Genomic DNA, 25233 nt, shown 5'->3' with positions numbered 1-25233 from the left:
CAGGAGAATAGTCTAGCATCCTACTGGACATTACAACCTGCCCCCCAGGAGAATAGTCTAGCACCCTACTGGACATTACAACCTGCCCCTCCCCTTCAGGAGAATAGTCTAGCATCCTACTGGACATTACAACCTGCCCCCCAGGAGAATAGTCTAACAACCTGCCCCTCCCCCTCAGGAGAATAGTCTAGCACCCTACTGGACATTACAACCTGCCCCTCCCCCTCAGGAGAATAGTCTAGCACCCTACTGGACATTACAACCTGCCCCTCCCCCTCAGGAGAATAGTCTAGCATCCTACTGGACATTACAACCTGCCCCTCCCCCTCAGGAGAATAGTCTAGCACCCTACTGGACATTACAACCTGCCCCTCAGGAGAATAGTCTAGCACCCTACTGGACATTACAACCTGCCCCTCCCTCAGGAGAATAGTCTAGCCTCAGGAGAATAGTCTAGCATCCTACTGGACATTACAACCTGCCCCTCAGGAGAATAGTCTAGCACCCTACTGGACATTACAACCTGCCCCTCCCCTTCAGGAGAATAGTCTAGCATCCTACTGGACATTACAACCTGCCCCTCAGGAGAATAGTCTAGCACCCTACTGGACATTACAACCTGCCCCTCCCCTTCAGGAGAATAGTCTAGCATCCTACTGGACATTACAACCTGCCCCTCAGGAGAATAGTCTAGCATCCTACTGGACATTACAACCTGCCCCTCCCCCTCAGGAGAATAGTCTAGCATCCTACTGGACATTACAACCTGCCCCTCCCCTCAGGAGAATAGTCTAGCACCCTACTGGACATTACAACCTGCCCCTCCCCCCAGGAGAATAGTCTAGCACCCTACTGGACATTACAACCTGCCCCTCAGGAGAATAGTCTAGCATCCTACTGGACATTACAACCTGCCCCTCCCCCTCAGGAGAATAGTCTAGCATCCTACTAGACATTACAACCTGCCCCTCCCCCTCAGGAGAATAGTCTAGCATCCTACTGGACATTACAACCTGCCCCTCCCCCTCAGGAGAATAGTCTAGCACCCTACTGGACATTACAACCTGCCCCTCCCCCTCAGGAGAATAGTCTAGCACCCTACTGGACATTACAACCTGCCCCTCCCCCTCAGGAGAATAGTCTAGCACCCTACTGGACATTACAACCTGCCCCTCCCCCTCAGGAGAATAGTCTAGCACCCTACTGGACATTACAACCTGCCCCTCCCCCTCAGGAGAATAGTCTAGCATCCTACTGGACATTACAACCTGCCCCCTCAGGAGAATAGTCTAGCCCCCTACTGGACATTACAACCTGCCCCTCCCCCTCAGGAGAATAGTCTAGCACCCTACTGGACATTACAACCTGCCCCTCCCCCTCAGGAGAATAGTCTAGCACCCTACTGGACATTACAACCTGCCACTCCCCCTCAGGAGAATAGTCTAGCATCCTACTGGACATTACAACCTGCCCCTCCCCCTCAGGAGAATAGTCTAGCATCCTACTGGACATTACAACCTGCCCCTCAGGAGAATAGTCTAGCACCTTACTGGACATTACAACCTGCCCCTCCCCCCCAGGAGAATAGTCTAGCATCCTACTGGACATTACAACCTGCCCCTCAGGAGAATAGTCTAGCATCCTACTGGACATTACAACCTGCCCCTCAGGAGAATAGTCTAGCATCCTACTGGACATTACAACCTGCCCCTCCCCTTCAGGAGAATAGTCTAGCACCCTACTGGACATTACAACCTGCCCCTCCCCTTCAGGAGAATAGTCTAGCACCCTACTGGACATTACAACCTGCCCCCCAGGAGAATAGTCTAGCACCCTACTGGACATTACAACCTGCCCCTCCCCCTCAGGAGAATAGTCTAGCATCCTACTGGACATTACAACCTGCCCCTCCCCCTCAGGAGAATAGTCTAGCACCCTACTGGACATTACAACCTGCCCCTCCCCTCAGGAGAATAGTCTAGCATCCTACTGGACATTACAACCTGCCCCCCAGGAGAATAGTCTAGCACCCTACTGGACATTACAACCTGCCCCTCCCCTCAGGAGAATAGTCTAGCACCCTACTGGACATTACAACCTGCCCCTCCCCCTCAGGAGAATAGTCTAGCACCCTACTGGACATTACAACCTGCCCCTCCCCCTCAGGAGAATAGTCTAGCACCCTACTGGACATTACAACCTGCCCCTCCCCCTCAGGAGAATAGTCTAGCACCCTACTGGACATTACAACCTGCCCCTCAGGAGAATAGTCTAGCACCCTACTGGACATTACAACCTGCCCCTCCCCCTCAGGAGAATAGTCTAGCATCCTACTGGACATTACAACCTGCCCCTCCCCCTCAGGAGAATAGTCTAGCACCCTACTGGACATTACAACCTGCCCCTCAGGAGAACAGTCTAGCATCCTACTGGACATTACAACCTGCCCCTCCCCCTCAGGAGAATAGTCTAGCACCCTACTGGACATTACAACCTGCCCCTCCCCCTCAGGAGAATAGTCTAGCATCCTACTGGACATTACAACCTGCCCCTCCCCTCAGGAGAATAGTCTAGCATCCTACTGGACATTACAACCTGCCCCTCAGGAGAATAGTCTAGCACCCTACTGGACATTACAACCTGCCCCTCCCCCCAGGAGAATAGTCTAGCACCCTACTGGACATTACAACCTGCCCCTCCCCCTCAGGAGAATAGTCTAGCACCCTACTGGACATTACAACCTGCCCCTCAGGAGAATAGTCTAGCATCCTACTGGACATTACAACCTGCCCCTCCCCCTCAGGAGAATAGTCTAGCATCCTACTGGACATTACAACCTGCCCCTCCCCCTCAGGAGAATAGTCTAGCACCCTACTGGACATTACAACCTGCCCCTCCCCCTCAGGAGAATAGTCTAGCACCCTACTGGACATTACAACCTGCCCCTCCCCTCAGGAGAATAGTCTAGCATCCTACTGGACATTACAACCTGCCCCTCCCCCTCAGGAGAATAGTCTAGCACCCTACTGGACATTACAACCTGCCCCTCAGGAGAATAGTCTAGCATCCTACTGGACATTACAACCTGCCCCTCAGGAGAATAGTCTAGCATCCTACTGGACATTACAACCTGCCCCTCCCCCTCAGGAGAATAGTCTAGCACCTTACTGGCCTGATTCCCGAAACTATGGAGAGATTATTAATTACAGAAGAATGGATTCAACTTTTCAATGCCAGCTAAGGATAATATAGTTATCACATTTCAACATTGGATTTATTAACAAACAATAAAAGGTAAGATGTGTTTTTATTCTAAATCTGGTGCTGCTCTGCAAAAAAAAGGAACACTATAAACTGTTACTTAATTTTGGTTCCAACTGGTTCAGAGCTATATTTTGCTGGCCGCAACAGTGGAAGGGAACAGACAATTATGATTCGGTTCAGAACAAAACAATTGGAAAATTAGTAAATTATTTATCCGAGCCAGAACGGCTCATAGGGCAGGAGCCCATCTCTTGTTTCTGTAGCATGAGGCAGCTTAATGTACAAGTAGTAGGAACACTCCCTGGACGGTACTCTAGTCTATCTATACAGTAGTAGGAGCACTCCCTGGATGGGACTCTAGTCTATCTATACAAGTAGTAGGAACACTCCCTGGATGGGACTCTAGTCTATCTATACGAGTAGTAGGAGCACTCCCTGGATGGGACTCTAGTTTATCTATACAAGTAGTAGGAGCACTCCCTGGACGGTACTCTAGTTTATCTATACAAGTAGTAGGAGCACTCCCTGGACGGTACTCTAGTTTATCTATACAAGTAGTAGGAGCACTCCCTGGACGGTACTCTAGTCTATCTATACAAGTAGTAGGAGCACTCCCTGGACGGGACTCTAGTCTATCTATACAAGTAGTAGGAACACTCCCTGGATGGGACTCTAAGTCTATCTATTGCAGGTCTACATACTACACACTCTACCCACCTTGACCATAGCAGTTTGGGAGTCTCCTGCTCGAAGAACACAGATAGTCCAGACAGACAGTCCAGACAGACAACCCACCTTGACCATAGCAGTTTGGGAGTCTCCTGCTCTAAGAACACAGACAGTCCAGACAGACAACCCACCTTGACCATAGCAGTCTGATGAGTGTCCTGCTCCAGGAACAGCTCCTCCACAGCAGACAGGCAGTCCAGGTGATCCTGAGCTCTCTTGATGTAGTTCTTAAACACCGGAGACCACGTCTTCAGCAGCTGAGAGGCGGGGGGGGGGGGGGGAAGAGAGAAATAGGCTATTCTTTAAACCATCTCGCGCTCTCTCTGTCCCTCATTACACCTCTAAAACTGTTTTTTTTGGGGGGTGGAGATAAAAGCTGGTCATTTTTGTAAGTGATTTGTCTGTAAAAATGAAGAGATAAATAAATAAATAAAAATATAAAAATCTATATTATTGGTTGTAGAACAATCAATTGGGGAGTGGAAGTTGTGAGTACTTACAGGCAGTAGTGAACCGGTGTACTGTAGGGTGGTGAGCTGCGCCCCCTGCTGTTGGAAAGGGTACTCCAGAACAACTCTGGTCAGTATCTGCATTACCTCCTTGAGAGTGATGTTATAGGCATACCTGGTGGGAGAGGGGAAGTACCAGATCGATACTCTGAAGATGGTAGCGTGGAAAACATTTAGCTGGATCTGTTTATAAAAGGGTCTGAAAAACTAGTGCACTTCAACCAGAGTTTGCACTTATCTGAAGTGCACTTAACAGGAGCAGAGACACACACTTATCAGGGTTATGTGGGGTGGCAGGTAGCCTAGTGGTTAGAGTGTAGAGGTGGCAGGTAGCCTAGTGGTTAGAGTGTGGAGGCGGCAGGTAGCCTAGTGGTTAGAGTGTAGAGGCGGCAGGTAGTCTAGTGGTTAGAGTGTAGAGGCGGCAGGTAGCCTAGTGGTTAGAGTGTAGAGGCGGCAGGTAGCCTAGTGGTTAGAGTGTAGAGGCGGCAGGTAGCCTAGTGGTTAGAGTGTAGAGGCGGCAGGTAGCCTAGTGGTTAGAGTGTAGAGGCGGCAGGTAGCCTAGTGGTTAGAGTGTAGAGGCGGCAGGTAGCCTAGTGGTTAGAGTGTAGAGGCGGCAGGTAGCCTAGTGGTTAGAGTGTAGAGGCGGCAGGTAGCCTAGTGGTTAGAGTGTAGAGGCGGCAGGTAGCCTAGTGGTTAGAGTGTAGAGGCGGCAGGTAGCCTAGTGGTTAGAGTGTAGAGGCGGCAGGTAGCCTAGTGGTTAGAGTGTAGAGGCGGCAGGTAGCCTAGTGGTTAGAGTGTAGAGGCGGCAGGTAGTCTAGTGGTTAGAGTGTAGAGGCGGCAGGTAGCCTAGTGGTTAGAGTGTAGAGGCGGCAGGTAGTCTAGTGGTTAGAGTGTAGAGGCGGCAGGTAGCCTAGTGGTTAGAGTGTAGAGGCGGCAGGTAGCCTAGTGGTTAGAGTGTAGAGGCGGCAGGTAGCCTAGTGGTTAGAGTGTAGAGGCGGCAGGTAGCCTAGTGGTTAGAGTGTAGAGGCGGCAGGTAGCCTAGTGGTTAGAGTGTAGAGGCGGCAGGTAGCCTAGTGGTTAGAGTGTAGAGGCGGCAGGTAGCCTAGTGGTTAGAGTGTAGAGGCGGCAGGGTAGCCTAGTGGTTAGAGTGTAGAGGCGGCAGGTAGCCTAGTGGTTAGAGTGTAGAGGCGGCAGGTAGCCTAGTGGTTAGAGTGTAGAGGCGGCAGGTAGCCTAGTGGTTAGAGTGTAGAGGCGGCAGGTAGCCTAGTGGTTAGAGTGTAGAGGCGGCAGGTAGCCTAGTGGTTAGAGTGTAGAGGCGGCAGGTAGCCTAGTGGTTAGAGTGTAGAGGCGGCAGGGTAGCCTAGTGGTTAGAGTGTAGAGGCGGCAGGTAGCCTAGTGGTTAGAGTGTAGAGGCGGCAGGTAGCCTAGTGGTTAGAGTGTAGAGGCGGCAGGTAGCCTAGTGGTTAGAGTGTAGAGGCGGCAGGTAGCCTAGTGGTTAGAGTGTAGAGGCGGCAGGTAGCCTAGTGGTTAGAGTGTAGAGGCGGCAGGTAGCCTAGTGGTTAGAGTGTAGAGGCGGCAGGTAGCCTAGTGGTTAGAGTGTAGAGGCGGCAGGTAGCCTAGTGGTTAGAGTGTAGAGGCGGCAGGTAGCCTAGTGGTTAGAGTGTAGAGGCGGCAGGTAGCCTAGTGGTTAGAGTGTAGAGGCGGCAGGTAGCCTAGTGGTTAGAGCGTTGGACTAGTAACCGAAAGGTTGCAAGATCGAATCTGTAAAAATCTGTCGTTGTTCCCCTGAACAAGGCAGTTAACCCACTGTTCCCCGGTAGGTCGCCATTTTCAATACACATTTGTTCTTAACTGACTTACCTAGTTAAATTAAAAAATTCAGGAACAGGAGCTCACTAATCAGGAGCCGACTGCTGCTCACTAATCAGGAGCCGACTGCTGCTCACTAATCAGGAGCCGACTGCTGCTCACTAATCAGGAGCCGACTGCTGCTCACTAATCAGGAGCCGACTGCTGCTCACTAATCAGGAGCCGACTGCTAGTCACTAATCAGGAGCCGACTGCTGCTCACTAATCAGGAGCCGACTGCTACTCACTAATCAGGAGCCGACTGCTGCTCACTAATCAGGAGCTCACTAATCAGGAGCCGACTGCTGCTCACTAATCAGGAGCTGACTAATCAGGAGCCGACTGCTGCTCACTAATCAGGAGCCGACTGCTGCTCACTAATCAGGAGCCGACTGCTGCTCACTAATCAGGAGCCGACTACTGCTCACTAATCAGGAGCCGACTACTGCTCACTAATCAGGAGCTGACTACTGCTCACTAATCAGGAGCCGACTGCTGCTCACTAATCAGGAGCCGACTGCTGCTCACTAATCAGGAGCCGACTGCTGCTCACTAATCAGGAGCCGACTGCTGCTCACTAATCAGGAGCCGACTGCTGCTCACTAATCAGGAGCCGACTGCTACTCACTAATCAGGAGCCGACTGCTACTCACTAATCAGACGCCGACTAATCAGGAGCTGACTGCTGCTCACTAATCAGACGCCTACTAATCAGGAGCTGACTACTGCTCACTAATCAGGAGCTGACTGCTGCTCACTAATCAGGAGCTGACTAATCAGGAGCTGACTACTGCTCACTAATCAGGAGCTGACTGCTGCTCACTAATCATGAGCTGACTAATCAGGAGCTGACTACTGCTCACTAATCAGGAGCTGACTACTACTCACTAATCAGGAGCTGACTAATCAGGAGCTGACTACTGCTCACTAATCAGACGCCGACTAATCAGGAGCTGACTACTGCTCACTAATCAGACGCCGACTAATCAGGAGCTGACTACTGCTCACTAATCAGACGCCGACTAATCAGGAGCTGACTACTGCTCACTAATCAGACGCCGACTAATCAGGAGCTGACTACTGCTCACTAATCAGACGCCGACTAATCAGGAGCTGACTACTGCTCACTAATCAGGAGCCGACTAATCAGGAGCTGACTAATCAGGAGCTGACTACTGCTCACTAATCAGGAGCCGACTGCTGCTCACTAATCAGGAGCTGACTAATCAGGAGCTGACTGCTGCTCACTAATCAGGAGCTGACTAATCAGGAGCTGACTACTGCTCACTAATCAGGAGCTGACTACTGCTCACTAATCAGGAGCTGACTACTGCTCACTAATCAGGAGCTCACTACTGCTCACTAATCAGGAGCTCACTAATCAGGAGCTGACTACTGCTCACTAATCAGGAGCTGACTAATCAGGAGCTGACTACTGCTCACTAATCAGGAGCCGACTGCTGCTCACTAATCAGGAGCTGACTACTGCTCACTAATCAGGAGCTGACTACTGCTCACTAATCAGGAGCCGACTGCTGCTCACTAATCAGGAGCCGACTGCTGCTCACTAATCAGGAGCTGACTACTGCTCACTAATCAGGAGCTGACTACTGCTCACTAATCAGGAGCTGACTACTGCTCACTAATCAGGAGCCGACTAATCAGGAGCCGACTGCTGCTCACTAATCAGGAGCTCACTAATCAGGAGCTGACTACTGCTCACTAATCAGGAGCTGACTAATCAGGAGCTGACTACTGCTCACTAATCAGGAGCTGACTAATCAGGAGCTAACTACTGCTCACTAATCAGGAGCTCACTACTGCTCACTAATCAGGAGCTCACTAATCAGGAGCTGACTACTGCTCACTAATCAGGAGCTGACTAATCAGGAGCTGACTACTGCTCACTAATCAGGAGCTGACTACTGCTCACTAATCAGGAGCTGACTACTGCTCACTAATCAGGAGCTGACTACTGCTCACTAATCAGGAGCTGACTAATCAGGAGCTGACTACTGCTCACTAATCAGGAGCCGACTAATCAGGAGCCGACTGCTGCTCACTAATCAGGAGCTGACTACTGCTCACTAATCAGGAGCTGACTACTGCTCACTAATCAGGAGCTGACTACTGCTCACTAATCAGGAGCTGACTACTGCTCACTAATCAGGAGCTGACTACTGCTCACTAATCAGGAGCTGACTAATCAGGAGCCGACTGCTCACTAATCAGGAGCTGACTAATCAGGAGCCGACTGCTGCTCACTAATCAGGAGCTGACTAATCAGGAGCTGACTACTGCTCACTAATCAGGAGCCGACTAATCAGGAGCCGACTGCTGCTCACTAATCAGACGCTGACTAATCAGACGCTGACTACTACTCACTAATCAGGAGCTGACTAATCAGGAGCTGACTACTGCTCACTAATCAGACGCTGCCGACTACTACTCACTAATCAGGAGCTGACTAATCTGACGCCGACTACTGCTCACTAATCAGACGCTGCCGACTACTACTCACTAATCAGGAGCTGACTAATCAGACGCCGACTACTGCTCACTAATCAGACGCTGCCGACTACTACTCACTAATCAGACGCTGACTAATCAGACGCTGACTACTACTCACTAATCAGACGCTGACTACTACTCACTTGAGAGAGTTGATTTCGAGGACCAGGTTGTCACAGACGATGTTCTCCTCCAAACCTCTCTGTAGTGTCCCCAGCACTTCCAACTGGAAAGCTACACAAACACATTATTGCTATGGCATGTCATTTTGGATTAGTATCATCAATTCAACAAATCAATTAATAAATCAATCGGTATCCCCTCACCATTGACGTCATCAATCTCTGGTGAGACACTGCGACTGCGATCCTGAGATTCCTCGCTGGCCTCACTCTCACTGTCACTCTCTGGATCAGGGTTAAGCACCAGGCCTAGAGAGACAGGGTATATAATTTATGACTGAGGGCATGGACAACTGGCCTCACCCAGAACAGACTACTTTGTTTTGAAAGTGGCCTACCCCATAGACACTGTGCCAGCTCTTCATCCTCAGTGTCGTTCATACTGGCCTTCCAGATATAACCTTTTCCCTCAGGTCCTACCTCGGCTGGATTAAACGCTGGACAGGTGAAACAGGGGATACTGTTACAGTACAGCCAACAGGGTTTTGCTCACTGTCATCGACATAAATATCACAGATATGTCCTCAGATACCTTTGACATTTTATTTCCAAAAACAGATTTCCATAACATTGAATAACAATATAACTTCGGGAAACAAGATACATTTAATTTCAAGACATTGTTTGTGGAATTATCAACATAAACCCACGACAGTAATAAATAAACCCACGACAGTAATAAATAAACCCGCGACAGGAATAAATAAACCCGCGACAGTAATGAATAAACCCGCGACTGTAATAAATAAACCCGCGACAGTAATAAATAAACCCGCGACAGTAATGAATAAACCCGCGACAGTAATGAATAAACCCGCGACTGTAATAAATAAACCCGCGACAGTAATAAATAAACCCGCGACAGTAATAAATACACCCGCGACAGTAATGAATAAACCCGCGACAGTAATAAATAAACCCACGACAGTAATAAATAAACCCACGACAGTAATGAATAAACCCACGACAGTAATAAATAAACCCACGACAGTAATGAATAAACCCACGACAGTAATAAATAAACCCACGACAGTAATAAATAAACCCACGACAGTAATAAATAAACCCACGACAGTAATGAATAAACCCACGACAGTAATGAATAAACCCACGACAGTAATGAATAAACCCACGACAGTAATGAATAAACCCACGACAGTAATAAATAAACCCACGACAGTAATGAATAAACCCACGACAGTAATAAATAAACCCACGACAGTAATAAATAAACCCACGACAGTAATAAATAAACCCACGACAGTAATGAATAAACCCACGACAGTAATGAATAAACCCACGACAGTAATGAATAAACCCACGACAGTAATAAATAAACCCACGACAGTAATGAATAAACCCACGACAGTAATGAATAAACCCACGACAGTAATGAATAAACCCACGACAGTAATAAATAAACCCACGACAGTAATGAATAAACCCACGACAGTAATAAATAAACCCACGACAGTAATGAATAAACCCACGACAGTAATAAATAAACCCACGACAGTAATAAATAAACCCACGACAGTGATACATACTGAGAATGTGTACAATGTAGAGAGAAGGGGTTGGCCACCCTGATCCTGGAGCCACTTCATGTTTTTGATTTAACCAACCTGGAAGACCCCGGTGTGTTGAATTTAGGCCAATCACTGCACTGATCAATTAGTTCAGATGGTCGGTCAGGTGTGGTGCCTCGTTAGAACAAAATCCTGCAGGACCTGCAGCACCCCAGGAACTGGGTTGTCTACCTCTGGTATAGAGCTATGTTTGCTAAATTCAGTCCTGGGGGGGGTCTTTTTTTGGTTTTTGCCCCAGCACAACAGCTGACTCAAATAGTCAAAGCTTGATGAGGAGTTGGTTATTTGAATCCGCTGTGTAGCGAGGGGGGGGTCTAATACACACCTTTCTGCCTGGTCTTGTCTTTGCTGTGTCCCACTTCCTGGTCGTCACTGAGGAATTCATCATCATCATCTTCCTCCTCTTCCTCGGGGTGATGCATAGACACCACAGTCCCTTCTGGGAGGGACAGGTTCGGACCAATCACCACCTGGGAAACAGATGACATGGAAAAATACTCAAAAATTACTAGTTTTATTTGCTTACTGTAGCTAATAAAATGTTTGATATTAGGAAAGAGTGAAAGGTAAACAGTTTATGTTTCATGCCGGCATTTACAATATGTAGCTAATGTTTACATACATATTTCCATTAGCAGCTACGTTGTAAAGTACTTAAGAGAGGTACTGAAAAGCACTATAGAAACACAGTCCATGATGCGTATTGAAGAGGGTAACATGTTTTCATTAAAACAGTGTTATTTGGCTGTAAACACTTTGTTGCCTTACGTTGTACGCGAGGACACACTGTTTGTTGAGGCGTACAGCCTCTTTGACCACAGCCCCATCACACACCACTGACTGGTGAATCTCTACGCTGCTGGAGATGTGCACGTTGTTCCACATGTGGGCCCGGTCTAACACCACGTTGTCCCCTACAGAGAGACATCAGAGAGAGGAGTCAGGATCACTGGCATCTTGGAGAACCTGGCAGGCTAGTAAATACAGAGCAGATTGAAGGAACACTGCACCTTGGATTCACTCAATGTTTATTTCATTATTTGATTTATATTTTTTAATTTAACATTTATTTAACATTTTTAATAACAAATTCTTATTTACAACGACTGCCTACCGGGGAACAGTGGGTTAACTGCCTTGTTCAGAGGCAGTTTTTACCTTTTCAGCTCTGGGATTCGATCCAACAACCTGTCAGTTACTGGCCCAACGCTCTAACCACTAGGCTACCTGCCTCCGGTCCTTTATACTGAAAGGACAGATGAGGTTGCCACGATCTAACCTCATGACTACCTATGGTTCAGAACTCAGCTCAGGCGATTGCTTCACTACAGTATCTATGATAGAAACAGGGTTCATACACATTTTCCATAACAAAATTTCCATGAGCAACACTCGTCGGTGTCTCTATGTACGTACAAATGAAGTCATCTTAATGTGGTATCGACACTGGGAGGCTGCTCTCTGATACCATGTAACATCTCATTGTTGTTGAGCAAGAGACTTAACCCCCACAAAGTAGAATACCTGTTAGGCTCTCTGATACCATGTACCATCTCATTGCTGTTGAGCAAGAGACTTAACCCCCACAAAGTAGAATACCTGTTAGGCTCTCTGATACCATGTACCATCTCATTGCTGTTGAGCAAGAGACTTAACCCCCACAAAGTAGAATACCTGTTAGACAACTGTATAAAACACATGGTCAACCCTCAGTCTGGAGAGATACTGGATGTGCAGGCTTTTGGTCAAACCTGGCTCAAACACATCAGACAGTTTATCAAGGTGCAGTTGAGCAGATCATTTCTGGGGAATGGAATACAAGCCTGCCCCCATTAGCTCTCCAGGAGGATGGTTGACCACTCTTGATGTAAAACGTTTCAACATTACAACCAAATACGTTTTATACCTTTTGAAATAATTGGCTCATTCAATATATCAAAGATCAAGTGGCTATGACGGGCTACAAATATTTTTAAGACAGCTGAAGCAAGACCACAAATTTTCTACAGGAAATTTACCTTCACTAGTTTAGTCATATTTATCTTAGCTACCTTGGAAGTGTTTACTTTGCAGGCTGACCAGCATCTATTGGGTTGCAATGTCCCATACATTAGATGCCCAAATCAACTGGCAGTACCGCATCTACATTCTATCAAATCAACTGGCAGTACCGCATCTACATTCTATCAAATCAACTGGCAGTACCGCATCTACATTCTATCAAATCAACTGGCAGTACCGCATCTACATTCTATCAAATCAACTGGCAGTACCGCATCTACATTCTATCAAATCAACTGGCAGTACCGCATCTACATTCTATCAAATCAACTGGCAGTACCGCATCTACATTCGATCAAATCAACTGGCAGTACCGCATCTACATTCTATCAAATCAACTGGCAGTACCGTATCTACATTCTATCAAATCAACTGGCAGTATCGCATCTACATTCTATCAAATCAACTGGCAGTATCGCATCTACATTCTATCAAATCAACTGGCAGTACCGCATCTACATTCTATCAAATCAACTGGCAGTACCGTATCTACATTCTATCAAATCAACTGGCAGTACCGCATCTACATTCTATCAAATCAACTGGCAGTACCGCATCTACATTCTATCAAATCAACTGGCAGTACCCTATCTACATTCTATCAAATCAACTGGCAGTACCGCATCTACTTTCTATCAAATCAACTGGCAGTATCGCATCTACATTCTATCAAATCAACTGGCAGTACCGCATCTACATTCTATCAAATCAACTGGCAGTACCGTATCTACATTCTATCAAATCAACTGGCAGTACCGCATCTACATTCTATCAAATCAACTGGCAGTACCGCATCTACATTCTATCAAATCAACTGGCAGTACCCTATCTACATTCTATCAAATCAACTGGCAGTACCGCATCTACATTCTATCAAATCAACTGGCAGTTTCACATCTACATTCTATCAAATCAACTGGCAGTACCGCATCTACATTCTATCAAATCAACTGGCAGTACCGCATCTACATTCTATCAAATCAACTGGCAGTACCGCATCTACATTCTATCAAATCAACTGGCAGTACCGCATCTACATTCTATCAAATCAACTGGCAGTACCGTATCTACATTCTATCAAATCAACTGGCAGTACAGCATCTACATTCTATCAAAACTGGCAGTACCGCATCTACATTCTATCAAATCAACTGGCAGTACCACATCTACATTCTATCAAATCAACTGGCAGTACCGCATCTACATTCTATCAAATCAACTGGCAGTACCGCATCTACATTCTATCAAATCAACTGGCAGTACCGCATCTACATTCTATCAAATCAACTGGCAGTACCGCATCTACATTCTATCAAATCAACTGGCAGTACCGTATCTACATTCTATCAAATCAACTGGCAGTACCGTATCTACATTCTATCAAATCAACTGGCAGTACCGCATCTACATTCTATCAAATCAACTGGCAGTTTCACATCTACATTCTATCAAATCAACTGGCAGTACCGCATCTACATTCTATCAAATCAACTGGCAGTACCGCATCTACATTCTATCAAATCAACTGGCAGTACCGCATCTACATTCTATCAAATCAACTGGCAGTACCGCATCTACATTCTATCAAATCAACTGGCAGTACCGATCTACATTCTATCAAATCAACTGGCAGTACAGCATCTACATTCTATCAAAACTGGCAGTACCGCATCTACATTCTATCAAATCAACTGGCAGTACCACATCTACATTCTATCAAATCAACTGGCAGTACCGCATCTACATTCTATCAAATCAACTGGCAGTACCGCATCTACATTCTATCAAATCAACTGGCAGTACCGCATCTACATTCTATCAAATCAACTGGCAGTACCGCATCTACATTCTATCAAATCAACTGGCAGTACCGTATCTACATTCTATCAAATCAACTGGCAGTACCGTATCTACATTCTATCAAATCAACTGGCAGTACCGCATCTACATTCTATCAAATCAACTGGCAGTACCGTATCTACATTCTATCAAATCAACTGGCAGTACCGCATCTACATTCTATCAAATCAACTGGCAGTACCGTATCTACATTCTATCAAATCAACTGGCAGTACCGCATCTACATTCTATCAAATCAACTGGCAGTACCGTATCTACATTCTATCAAATCAACTGGCAGTACCGCATCTACATTCTATCAAAACTGGCAGTACTGCATCTACAAAACAAGTTCAAGCCACATAATCCCAAAGGCTTCATGAAATATTGTTTCCTAAAATCAAGTTTACAGTTTTCAAATTATTTTCAATCACATGATTTGATTGACCGTTATTGAACCTAATACAATATCGAAGTGAATCGTTAATTTTGTCAACAACAACAACAAAAAATTGTTGAAATGAATCATATCAATTGTTTAAAAAAGTAAATCAACTTTGTATCGCCTTCTTCGCGAGTGTCGGTGGAACGTTTTTTGGGGGGACATGATGAAAACATTCATACACGCTAATAATAGCTCAACAATTAACTAGAGGGTACAAGATATGTTTTGAATTGACTATCGAGGTCAGTCTTTTCTATCATATCTACTATGACTTTTCAGACTAATATTTTCCCCCAAAACTTTTCCAGGCCTGGAAAACTCCATTTCAAAATGCCATGACTTATCCAGGATTTCCATGACCTTACGAACCCTGTAGAAACAGTAACAGTATAATTACCTATGGTGCAGTTGTTGCCGATGACGCTGTTTGATATGTGACAGTTGGCCCCGATGCTGGTGTCTCGACCAATCAGAACGTTCTCCTCCATCTGGCTGCCGTGCCCCAGGCTGACCTCGGCGCCCCGATAGACGTTATGGCGGGAGTGGGTACACCCCTGCCCCTGCTGGTCTGTGAAGTTCGCCTCGGGGGTGAGGGGATAGACCCAGCGACGTACCATGTCCGAGGAGACGGAGTCGTACATTTGCAGGTTGGACACGCGTGCTCCATAGCCATCCTGTGTTACATACAGGTGGATCTGGTTGCCCAGAATCTACAGCGGGAGGACATAGTAGACTTGTTTGCTCGGTAAGGACGTGTTTAAGCTTTGGTCGGGGTTATTGCTTGGGATGTTCTGGTTTCAATACAACATACAGTTGTATCTTTATATACGGTATCATAATCACTGAATTTGTTTGTTTTCTCATACCTCTTCATTGACCAGAATCCCTCTGACAAAGTCATTCCTGGTCTGGTAGTCAAAGTTGTCTGTGAAGAGTTCAGCTACCTGTAAACAAAGCCAGTGTCATGTCTTCCATACAACAGACTTGCAGCTCACTCAATCCCCCCCCCGGTTAAAGACGGGAAATTCCACAGTAAAGGAATTACGCTGAGAATTAGATTTTTTTCACTTTAGAATGTATCCCAAACAAAAAAACATTGAATTCAAAAGTTGAACATATAATACAACTCTATGCACAATGATTACTTTTAACAATTTATACAGTAAAGCAAAACAATATATATATATATATACACACATTTCCTGGAAAAACTGTGCTGATGCAAACTTTGTGGAAATATGGTTTGTTACTCATTGAATTTTTTATTTTTTTTTTTATTTTATTTCACCTTTATTTAACCAGGTAGGCTAGTTGAGAACAAGTTCTCATTTGCAACTGCGACCTGGCCAAGATAAAGCTTAGCAGTGTGAACAGACAACACAGAGTTACACATGGAGTAAACAATTAACAAGTCAAACAAGTCAAAATGAATGTATTTTGCTTGGTATACAGTTTAAAGTGAAAAGAGTCTCTGAGTAATTCCGTTACCATGGAATTGCCCAGACAGTAGATTACCTGTGGAGAACAGACACTGATGTGGCAGTCCAGCAGATCATGTCTGATTTCAAACTCATCACTTCCATGTTGGAAAATGTTCTGCAAGACAAAATACAATAGTCAGTCCACCACTACTGAACATCCACACATTCTGAAAAGAGAAGAGGTTCAGGACTTTATATCTAAATGTTTATCTTGGCTTATAAACTTTGTGTTTGTATCTCTACTACTTGCTTTGCAGTAAATTTACCTTTTGGGGGATCCCATGGAGAATTGTTACGTTCCCATGATGAACTGTTACGTTCCCATGGAGAACTGTGACGTTCCCATGGAGAACTGTGACGTTCCCATGGAGAACTGTGACGTTCCCATGGAGAACTGTGACGTTCCCATGGAGAACTGTGACGTTCCCATGATGAACTGTGACGTTCCCATGGAGAACTCTTACGTTCCCATGGAGAACTGTGACGTTTCCATGGAGAACTGTGACGTTTCCATGGAGAACTGTGACGTTTCCATGGAGAACTGTTACGTTACCATGGAGAACTGTTACGTTACCATGGGGAACTGTAGCTTCTTAAGGCCCTGTGTCTTCTGGTAGTGGAGGACCCGCTTGCTCTTGCTGTCCATGGCAACGATCACGTCATCCTCCTCGCAGCGAGACTTGTGGCCCGGAGATGACTCTTTGAACACCATGGTCATCACAGAGATGTTCTTGTCCACCTTACGCCGGTGCCTTCATGAACAACATAAATCCCAGTGTTGATACGTGATCAATATGAAAAAGGTATACAAATAGGCCTAGCTGCCCCAGTGGTATTACATTTCATAAACTGTGTGGTTCGAGCCCTGAATGCTGATTGGCTGACAGCTGTAGTATATCAGATTGTATACCACGGGTATGATAAAACTTTTATTTTTACTGCTCTAATTATAGTAACAGCATGGAACTGGACTATAGTAACAGCATGGAACAGGACTATAGTAACTATAGTGACAGTATGGAACTGGGCTATAGTAACTATAGTGACAGTATGGAACTGGGCTATAGTAACTATAGTAACAGCATGGAACTGGACTATAGTAACTATAGTGACAGCATGGAACTGGACTATAGTAACAGCATGGAACTGGACTATAGTAACTATAGTGACAGTATGGAACTGGGCTATAGTAACTATAGTAACAGCATGGAACTGGACTATAGTAACTATAGTGACAGTATGGAACTGGGCTATAGTAACTATAGTAACAGCATGGAACTGGACTATAGTAACAGCATGGAACTGGACTATAGTAACTATAGTGACAGTATGGAACTGGGCTATAGTAACTATACCAATTTGTAAGTCGCTCTGGATAAGAGCGTCTGCCAAATGACTTAAATGTAAATGTAATTACATTGGTAACCTTAGCTGTGGTATATTGGCCATATACCACATCCCCCTCGGTCCTTACTGCTTAAGTCTACAGCTGATTCCTAGTCAAGTGCTCATCACAATCGTGAATAGCTGGATTAAATGTGCTACATTAAAAGCAGGGCTGGCACAAAACCCGGTATCGATGGAACGCCGTTTGGGTCTTTGCGTGTCAAAAAAAATGTTATTTGACGCGTCAAATTAGCTTTTAATTTGATACGTCAAATAACACAGTTTTACTATAGAAGGTTGTGTGTTCTGAAGGTGCAGGTGCAATCCGTGCGCCACCACTATCAGGAGCACTGTCAAAGCTGCACACACACAAAAAAAGTCTGCAAACAAACAAACACCCGTCGACGAACGATGTGTTTACAATGCTGCGTTGGTAATAAAGCATTAGTTGTTAGACCGCAACTTCTGGGGTAGATAGCTAGCTTTAGCTTGGTATCTAGCTAGCTTTAGCTTGGTACCTAGCTAGCTTTAGCTTGGTACCTAGCTAGCTTTAGCTTGGTACCTAGCTAGCTTTAGCTTGGTACCTTGCTAGCTTTAGCTTGGTACCTTGCTAGCTTTAGCTTGGTACCTTGCTAGCTTTAGCTTGGTACCTTGCTAGCTTTAGCTTGGTACCTTGCTAGCTTTAGCTTGGTACCTTGCTAGCTTTAGCGTGGTACCTTGCTAGCTTTAGCTTGGTACCTAGCTAGCTTTAGCTTGGTACCTAGCAAGCTTTAGCTTGGTACCTAGCAAGCTTTAGCTTGGTACCTAGCAAGCTTTAGCTTGGTACCTAGCCAGCACCAATACAACCAGCCTGAAAACTATGACCAGTAGAAACTGCAGTCATTTTCATTATTCTCAGCAATGATTTAGGAATCCTTGTGAGTAAGTATTAGCTAGGTTGCCACTTGTTGTTCGCCAATTGAAATTGAACTTCAGTTCATGAAAATAAAAAGCTAGCCAGCTACCCTGTTGCCCAAAGCTAACATTATAAGCAGCCAGATAGCTTCATCTGGCCAGTGTCTCGATCGGACTGTGTGTTGTGAAGTTAGCCACAATAAGGATTAGGCACAATTTTGGAATTGGCGGTTTGCCTTCAAAATAAAAGTCCCTCTCTTGAAAGCGATGCAGAAGGTTACAATTGGTGGAATCATGCCATATTTAGACTAGGTAATGTTGAACAAGGTTGGAATGTGAAGCAATGAAATGGGGGATCAGTCTAGTCGGTGACACCCACAGAACACAACTGTGAAGAGTTTACGCAAATATTAGCGTTGTGACTGTGTGAAATCACCTCCCCAGTCAGCCTATTGTGTGTATTGACATTCATATTGCACTGTACAGCTTTACCTAAGGATTGGGGATCAATTAAATGGGGAATCAGACTACTCAATACCCAATATATTTTTTCCCATCGTCCTCAGAGTTATCAGACTCCAAAACATCCACGCAGTATTGGTTTTCTTCTGGAATACTGTTCAATACACATATTTTGACAATAAATGTGGCTCAATTCACAGTTGTTTCAGAGTCCCGCAATAAGAGCTACGAAGCTAATGTTCTCTGGGTGTCACTGAGTAGACTGATACCCCCATGTCATTGACCCACATTTCATAGGTAAGGCTGTACAGTGAAATAAGGATGCCCCCAATGCAATTCTAAAGTATAATACATCCAGTGTGATTTCAACAGATTTGTCAAATTAACAAATTATTTGTCTTTTATTGATTTTATATAGCAATATTCCAACCTCGTTTAGCATGATCTATTCAATTATGGCATAATTCTACTATTTGTATTCATTTGCATCACTGTCGATGACTTTTATTTTGAGGTAGCCTAGTGGTTAGAGCGTTGGGCAGTAACCGAAAGGTTGCAAGTTCGAATCCCCAAGCTGACAAGGTAAAAATCTGTTGTTCTGCCCCTGAACAAGGCAGTTAACCCACTGTTCCTAGGCCCTCAATGAAAGTAAGAATTTGTTCTTAACTGACCTGCCTAGTTAAATAAAGGTAATAAAATGCTTTTATTTTAAAGGCAAACTGCAAAGTCCATTATTGTGGCTAATCATTATTGTGGCTAGTCATTATTGTGGCTAATCATTATTGTGGCTAGTCATTATTGTGGCTAATCATTATTGTGGCTAGTCATTATTGTGGCTAGTCATTATTGTGGCTAGTCATTATTGTGGCTAGTCATTTTTGTGGTTAGCTTCACATAGATGGGTCCGACCACCATTAATCAAATAAGAACTGTCCTATAAATCAGGGTTATTTTAGATGATTACAGCTAGCCAGATAGTTAGCTACTATAGCTACTGAAACAGATTGTTGTTTTGTTATGTTTTTAAGGAAGAACATTGTTTGCATCCCTCAGCTAGCTAGCTTTTTTTTAATGACCAGCACTGTAGGTGCGTGAGACAACTTTACCAGCATCATAGCATACAGCATCATAGCATACGTATCAATGAATCGTTGTGACATATGAAATACGAGTGATGGTGTAATCAATGTGTGATAACTACGTAGGAACACGTTAAATTATTATGTGAAGTGCAGTCATATTCAGGTCCTGATTGGTCAACAAGCATATTTGGCATGTCAAATAGTGTTATTTCACATGTATCTTTTTTGACATTTAAAGACCCAAACGGTGTTCCATAGGTATCTGTAGCTCTCCAGGATGAGGATTGGCCACCCAAACCCTCCTCCTGGAGAGATGCTGGGTGTGCTGGCTTTTCCTCCAGCCCTGTTGTCTACTAAGGTCAAGGGTCAAAGGTGACTGACCGGTGCTCCTGTAGGGCCTGGCTGACATCGATGTTGGACACCACGTCTCCGTAGACCAGGATGAAGTCGTTCCTCACCAGATTCTTGGCGTCCACATCCCGCAGCACGTCGCCGAGGGAACGGTACAGATCAGAGGTGATGATGTGAACCACGTTTGGAGAGGTGGAACGACACCACTTGGACTTACTGTTGGAAGAATTGAGGGAACATTTATATTGAGAAAACCCTGTGTGTTTGTGTTTGGGCCCTAAATAGTGTCAATGACTACTTTTTCTTGGTCAGAGTGTGTGTGTGTGTGTGTTCTTACAGCAGGTGGTCCTTGATCTTGTTGGACATCCAGCAGCAGAAGACAAATGTCTCCTGAACACCAGTGGATGTTAGGAACTCCAGGGTGTAGTCTATCATGGCCACATTGCCCAACGGTAGGAGAGCCTGGATGGCACAAAACACAGCAGAGATGGTGTGATGAGTGCAGAGATGATGTGAGGAGTGCAGAGATGATGTGATAAGTGCAGAGATGATGTGATAAGTGCAGAGATGAGTGCAACAATGACCATCAGGTTTGGAGTCTCACTTATAAAAGCATAGGATGTTGTCGGGAAATCTGAAGTTCTGAGTGACGCTGGCGAGCACTCACGTGATATTTGGTTTTGGATTAGACTGATGACCAGAATGATGGCAACTTTATTTTTAGTTGTTTATTTTATGTAACTAGGCTAAGAACAAATTCAGTTAAAAACAAATTCTTATTTACAGTGACGGCCTACCAAAAGGCCCCCTGTGGGGACGGGGCCTGGGATTAAAGATAAATACAATATAAATATAGGACAAAACACACATCACAACAAGAGAGACAACACTACATAAAGAGAGACCTAAAACAACATAGCAAGGCAGCAACACACGACAACATAGCGTGGTAGCAGCACAAAACATGGTACAAACATTATTAGGTACAGACAACAGCACAAAGGGCAAGAAGGTAGAGACAACAATACATCACACAAAGCAGCCACAACTGTCAGTAAGAGTGTCCATGATTGAGTCTTTGAATGAAGAGATTGAGATAAAACTGTCCAGTTTGAGGATTTGTTGCAGCTCGTTCCAGTCGCTAGCTGCAGCGAACTGAAAAGACGAGCAACCCAGGGATGTGTGTGCTTTGGGGACCTTTAACAGAATGTGACTTGCAGAACGGGTGTTGTATGTGGAGGATGAGGTCTGCAGTAGATCTCTCAGATAGGGGGGTGAGGCCTAAGAGGGTTTTATAAATAAGCATCAACCAGTGGGTCTTGCGACAGGTATACAGAGATGACCAGTTTACAGAGGAGTATAGAGTGCACTGAGGTGTCCTATTAGGAGCATTGGTGGCAAATCTGATGGCCGAATGTTAAAGAACATCTAGCCGCTCGAGAGCACCCTTACCTGCCAATCAATAAACTATGTCTCCGTAATCTAGCATGGGTAGGATGGTCATCTGAATCAGGGTTAGTGTGGCTGCTGGGGTGAAAGAGGAGCCCAAGTCTAGATTTAACTTTAGCCTGAAGCTTTAATATGTGCTGAGAGAAGGACAGTGCACCATCTAGCCAAACTCCCAAGTACTTGTGTGAGGTGACAACCTCCAGCTCTAAACCCTCAGAGGTAGTAATAACACCTGTGGGAAGAGGGGCATTCCTCTTACCAAACCACATTACCTTTGTTTTTGGGTGTGTTCAGAACAAGGTTAAGGGTAGAGAACACTTGTTGGACAAGTTAATAAAAAAACGTGTTTTATTACCAATGTCCATTTACTAGCTGGATTAATAAATTAACATTGTTGTTGTTGTTGTTATTGTGCTTTTGTCACGATTAGCCTAGCTACATGGATCTGATGGTGTCCCACTTAAAATAGATGATCATATATCATGCCATCTGGAACAATGATACAATTGCTGGTTCGCTACCTGGCTAAACTACAGACGAGATCTGTTGACATGTGGCTCCTACAGATTTTATACCACGAATATTACTAACTAGTTAGGAGGAAAACATATTGGCCATAGCTGTTATGAAATGTTGCATTTCAAGAACACGAGGTTGGTTGCATGCAAGAACTGTAGCTAGCTATGCTATGCTAGCGCTGTCATCCATTGACAATAGCATGCAAGTACTAAGCCCTAGATCATGACTCTCAGTTCCATCTGCCACCTAGAGTTTTCGAGCGCTAGCATGCACTATTAAGCCATGGCACCATCGCATACCCTGGGTTGGTCTTTGGAGATGGGGAAAAACCTCCGGTTGAAGCTATCGGCGACTAGCACAGCTTGAAGCGGCTGCTCCTCTTCCTCCTGTTCACTGGTGACATTACCTTTCTTCTGTTTTCCTCCTCTGCTAGACATGGTGTTTGTCTGATAACTAGGTAGCTAGTTAACGTTACTAGCAAAATTTCAACAACCTTTCGTCAGATAGTAACAACCACAGATAGAACAATGAGCCAGATGTTGCACCGGATGTATAAATCTGAAGCATCCGGTTGGCATTTCCACTCACCACCAAATATGGTGACGAGAGGAATCCCAGTGGCCGAACGACATTCGGCTCATTTTCTAATTGATGAAACATTTGATCTTAATACAGTTATTGTTTTTATTTTAACCAGGCAAGTCAGTAAATAATAAATTCTTATTTACAAGCCTACCGGGGAACAGTGAGTTAACTGCCTTATTCTGGGGAAGAACAGATTTCTACCTTGGGGATTTGATCCAGCAACATTTTGGTTACTGTTCCAACGCGGCTACCAGCCCCAAACTGAAATCTAAAACCTCTTCCCCCAACTAAAATCTATATGTTCCCGAAGCGAAATATGCAAATACATGCTAGAACGCGCAAATAAGATATCGCTAGATCGTGCTTGGCTCTGCCCAACTTCTTGCTTGTTCTGCCCACTCTGATTAAGGTTGTGGTCTATCTGGAGTTAATTATAAAAAAAATCTTTGGTACAACTACGGCGTCTGCGTTGGGACAGGTCATCTTATTTGGTGGGATTTATCAGCGGTTGCCATCCAAAGTTAATGGTACAATACCGCCACCTACTGTACTGGGGTGTGGGCTATGAGATTGAGAACTCAGTTCTTCTTCCAGACCCTTATTAAACCGGTCTTAAACCAAATGCAACATTGCCTGAAGGTTTACTTATTAACAACTAACAATGAACAATTAACAAGTTAAACTTGGCTCGTCAGTACCATTCTTTCTTAAACCTCCCATACTGCTGGCACTGAAATAGGATGTGTTCCACAGTGTATATCTCGTCCTGGCAGTGATCACACTTCCAGTGGAGAAAATGTTTTAATGTTTTTTAAAGTACTTAATATGCATGTTTTAAAACAGTTCCCTAACATTTTACCAAACTTGTGCGTTTTCAAAGAATGAAAGTATAGGAAGCGTAACTTTTTTCACCACGACCTCATTTAAAACGTTTTTTTTTTAACCCCCTTATCTTCTGTTCTTTTGTGGGGGGGGGGGTTTATGACTACATCAATGCACACTTCCCATGTTGATGTTTTTCCTACTACTGTATTTTCAAAGTGCTGTTGAGCCTTGTTAGTCCCAGTATCAGCCTTGTGATTACACGTTCCTCTCCTGGGTCTTAGGGTGGCAGGTAGCCTAGTGGTTAGAGCATTGGGCCAGTTACTGAAAAGTTGCAAGATGAAATCCCTGAGCTGGTAGAAATATGTTGTTTTGAACAAGGCAGTTAACCCACTGTTCCTTGGCAGTCATTGTGAATAAGAATTTGTTGATAACTGACTTGTCTGGTTAAATAAAGATAATAATAAAATTATTATGATGTTGTCCCTTTACCGCCATGTTCCAGCAGCTCCTGTAGTTTTTTTAACCACTGTTCTTATTAACCCCTTATCTTTTTGGCTTATTGATTGTAATTGTCATTGGGCTGCCGTCTTATCGGCTCTTAACCAACCATGCTATTTTGATAGTTTTTTTGCATTGTTCATAACTTGTTTTGTACACAATGTTGCTGCTACCGTCTCTTATGACCCAAAAAGAACTTCTGGACATCAGAACTGCGATTTCTCACCTCAGATGAGACAAAACGTTTTTCTTCAAAGAGTCGGAGGGTAGGGATATACTAAGGACACTCAACACAGGCACAGATCCCCGTCATTTGCTGGAGAAGGAAACAGAGATTTTGCGGAAAAAGATCAGGATGCCTTGTGAGGATCAGGCGACGAGTCGCTAATCTGCCTTTGCCTTCCATCCAGCTAGCTAACGTTCAATCGCTGGGAAATAAATTAGACGAACTGAAAGCACGTACAGTATATTCTACCGATGGGACATTCAAATCTGTTTCACAGAGTTGTGGCAGAACGACGACATTAAGAACATACAGCTGTTATACACTCTATCGGCAAGAGAGAACAGCAGCCTCTGGAAAGAAACGGGCGGGGGCATATGCATATATGTAAACAACATCTGGTGCAAGATATCTAAGGAAGTCGCGAGGCTTTGCTCGCCTGAGGTAGAGTATCTCATGATAAGCTGTAGACCACACTATCTACCTAGAGAGTTTTCATCT

General features: G+C 44.8%; 1 protein-coding gene across 1 annotated transcript in view; it reads right to left on the bottom strand.

Annotated features, from left to right (window-relative positions):
• eif2b5 (eukaryotic translation initiation factor 2B, subunit 5 epsilon) overlaps positions 1–23143 on the bottom strand; it is a 28384-nt gene extending 5241 nt beyond the window's left edge. Inside the window, exons 1-14 of the mRNA XM_064929484.1 lie at positions 22901–23143; positions 20971–21095; positions 20664–20849; positions 17033–17210; positions 16493–16573; positions 15844–15921; positions 15375–15687; positions 11401–11546; positions 10958–11102; positions 9382–9480; positions 9188–9292; positions 9005–9095; positions 4494–4617; positions 4125–4250 (exon numbers count right to left, since the gene is read on the bottom strand). Coding sequence (XP_064785556.1) covers positions 4125–4250; positions 4494–4617; positions 9005–9095; positions 9188–9292; positions 9382–9480; positions 10958–11102; positions 11401–11546; positions 15375–15687; positions 15844–15921; positions 16493–16573; positions 17033–17210; positions 20664–20849; positions 20971–21095; positions 22901–23038 — 1935 coding nt within the window. The 5' untranslated portion in view covers positions 23039–23143. The remainder of the gene's footprint in view (positions 1–4124; positions 4251–4493; positions 4618–9004; positions 9096–9187; positions 9293–9381; positions 9481–10957; positions 11103–11400; positions 11547–15374; positions 15688–15843; positions 15922–16492; positions 16574–17032; positions 17211–20663; positions 20850–20970; positions 21096–22900) is intronic.
• Positions 23144–25233: the final 2090 nt, after the last annotated feature.

The sequence above is a fragment of the Oncorhynchus masou genome, chromosome 3 (assembly GCF_036934945.1).
Source record: "Oncorhynchus masou masou isolate Uvic2021 chromosome 3, UVic_Omas_1.1, whole genome shotgun sequence".
In the NCBI taxonomy this organism is placed as follows: Eukaryota; Metazoa; Chordata; class Actinopteri; order Salmoniformes; family Salmonidae; genus Oncorhynchus; species Oncorhynchus masou.
Note: the sequence above shows the minus strand (reverse complement) of the source record. Positions and strands in the feature narration are given on the sequence as shown.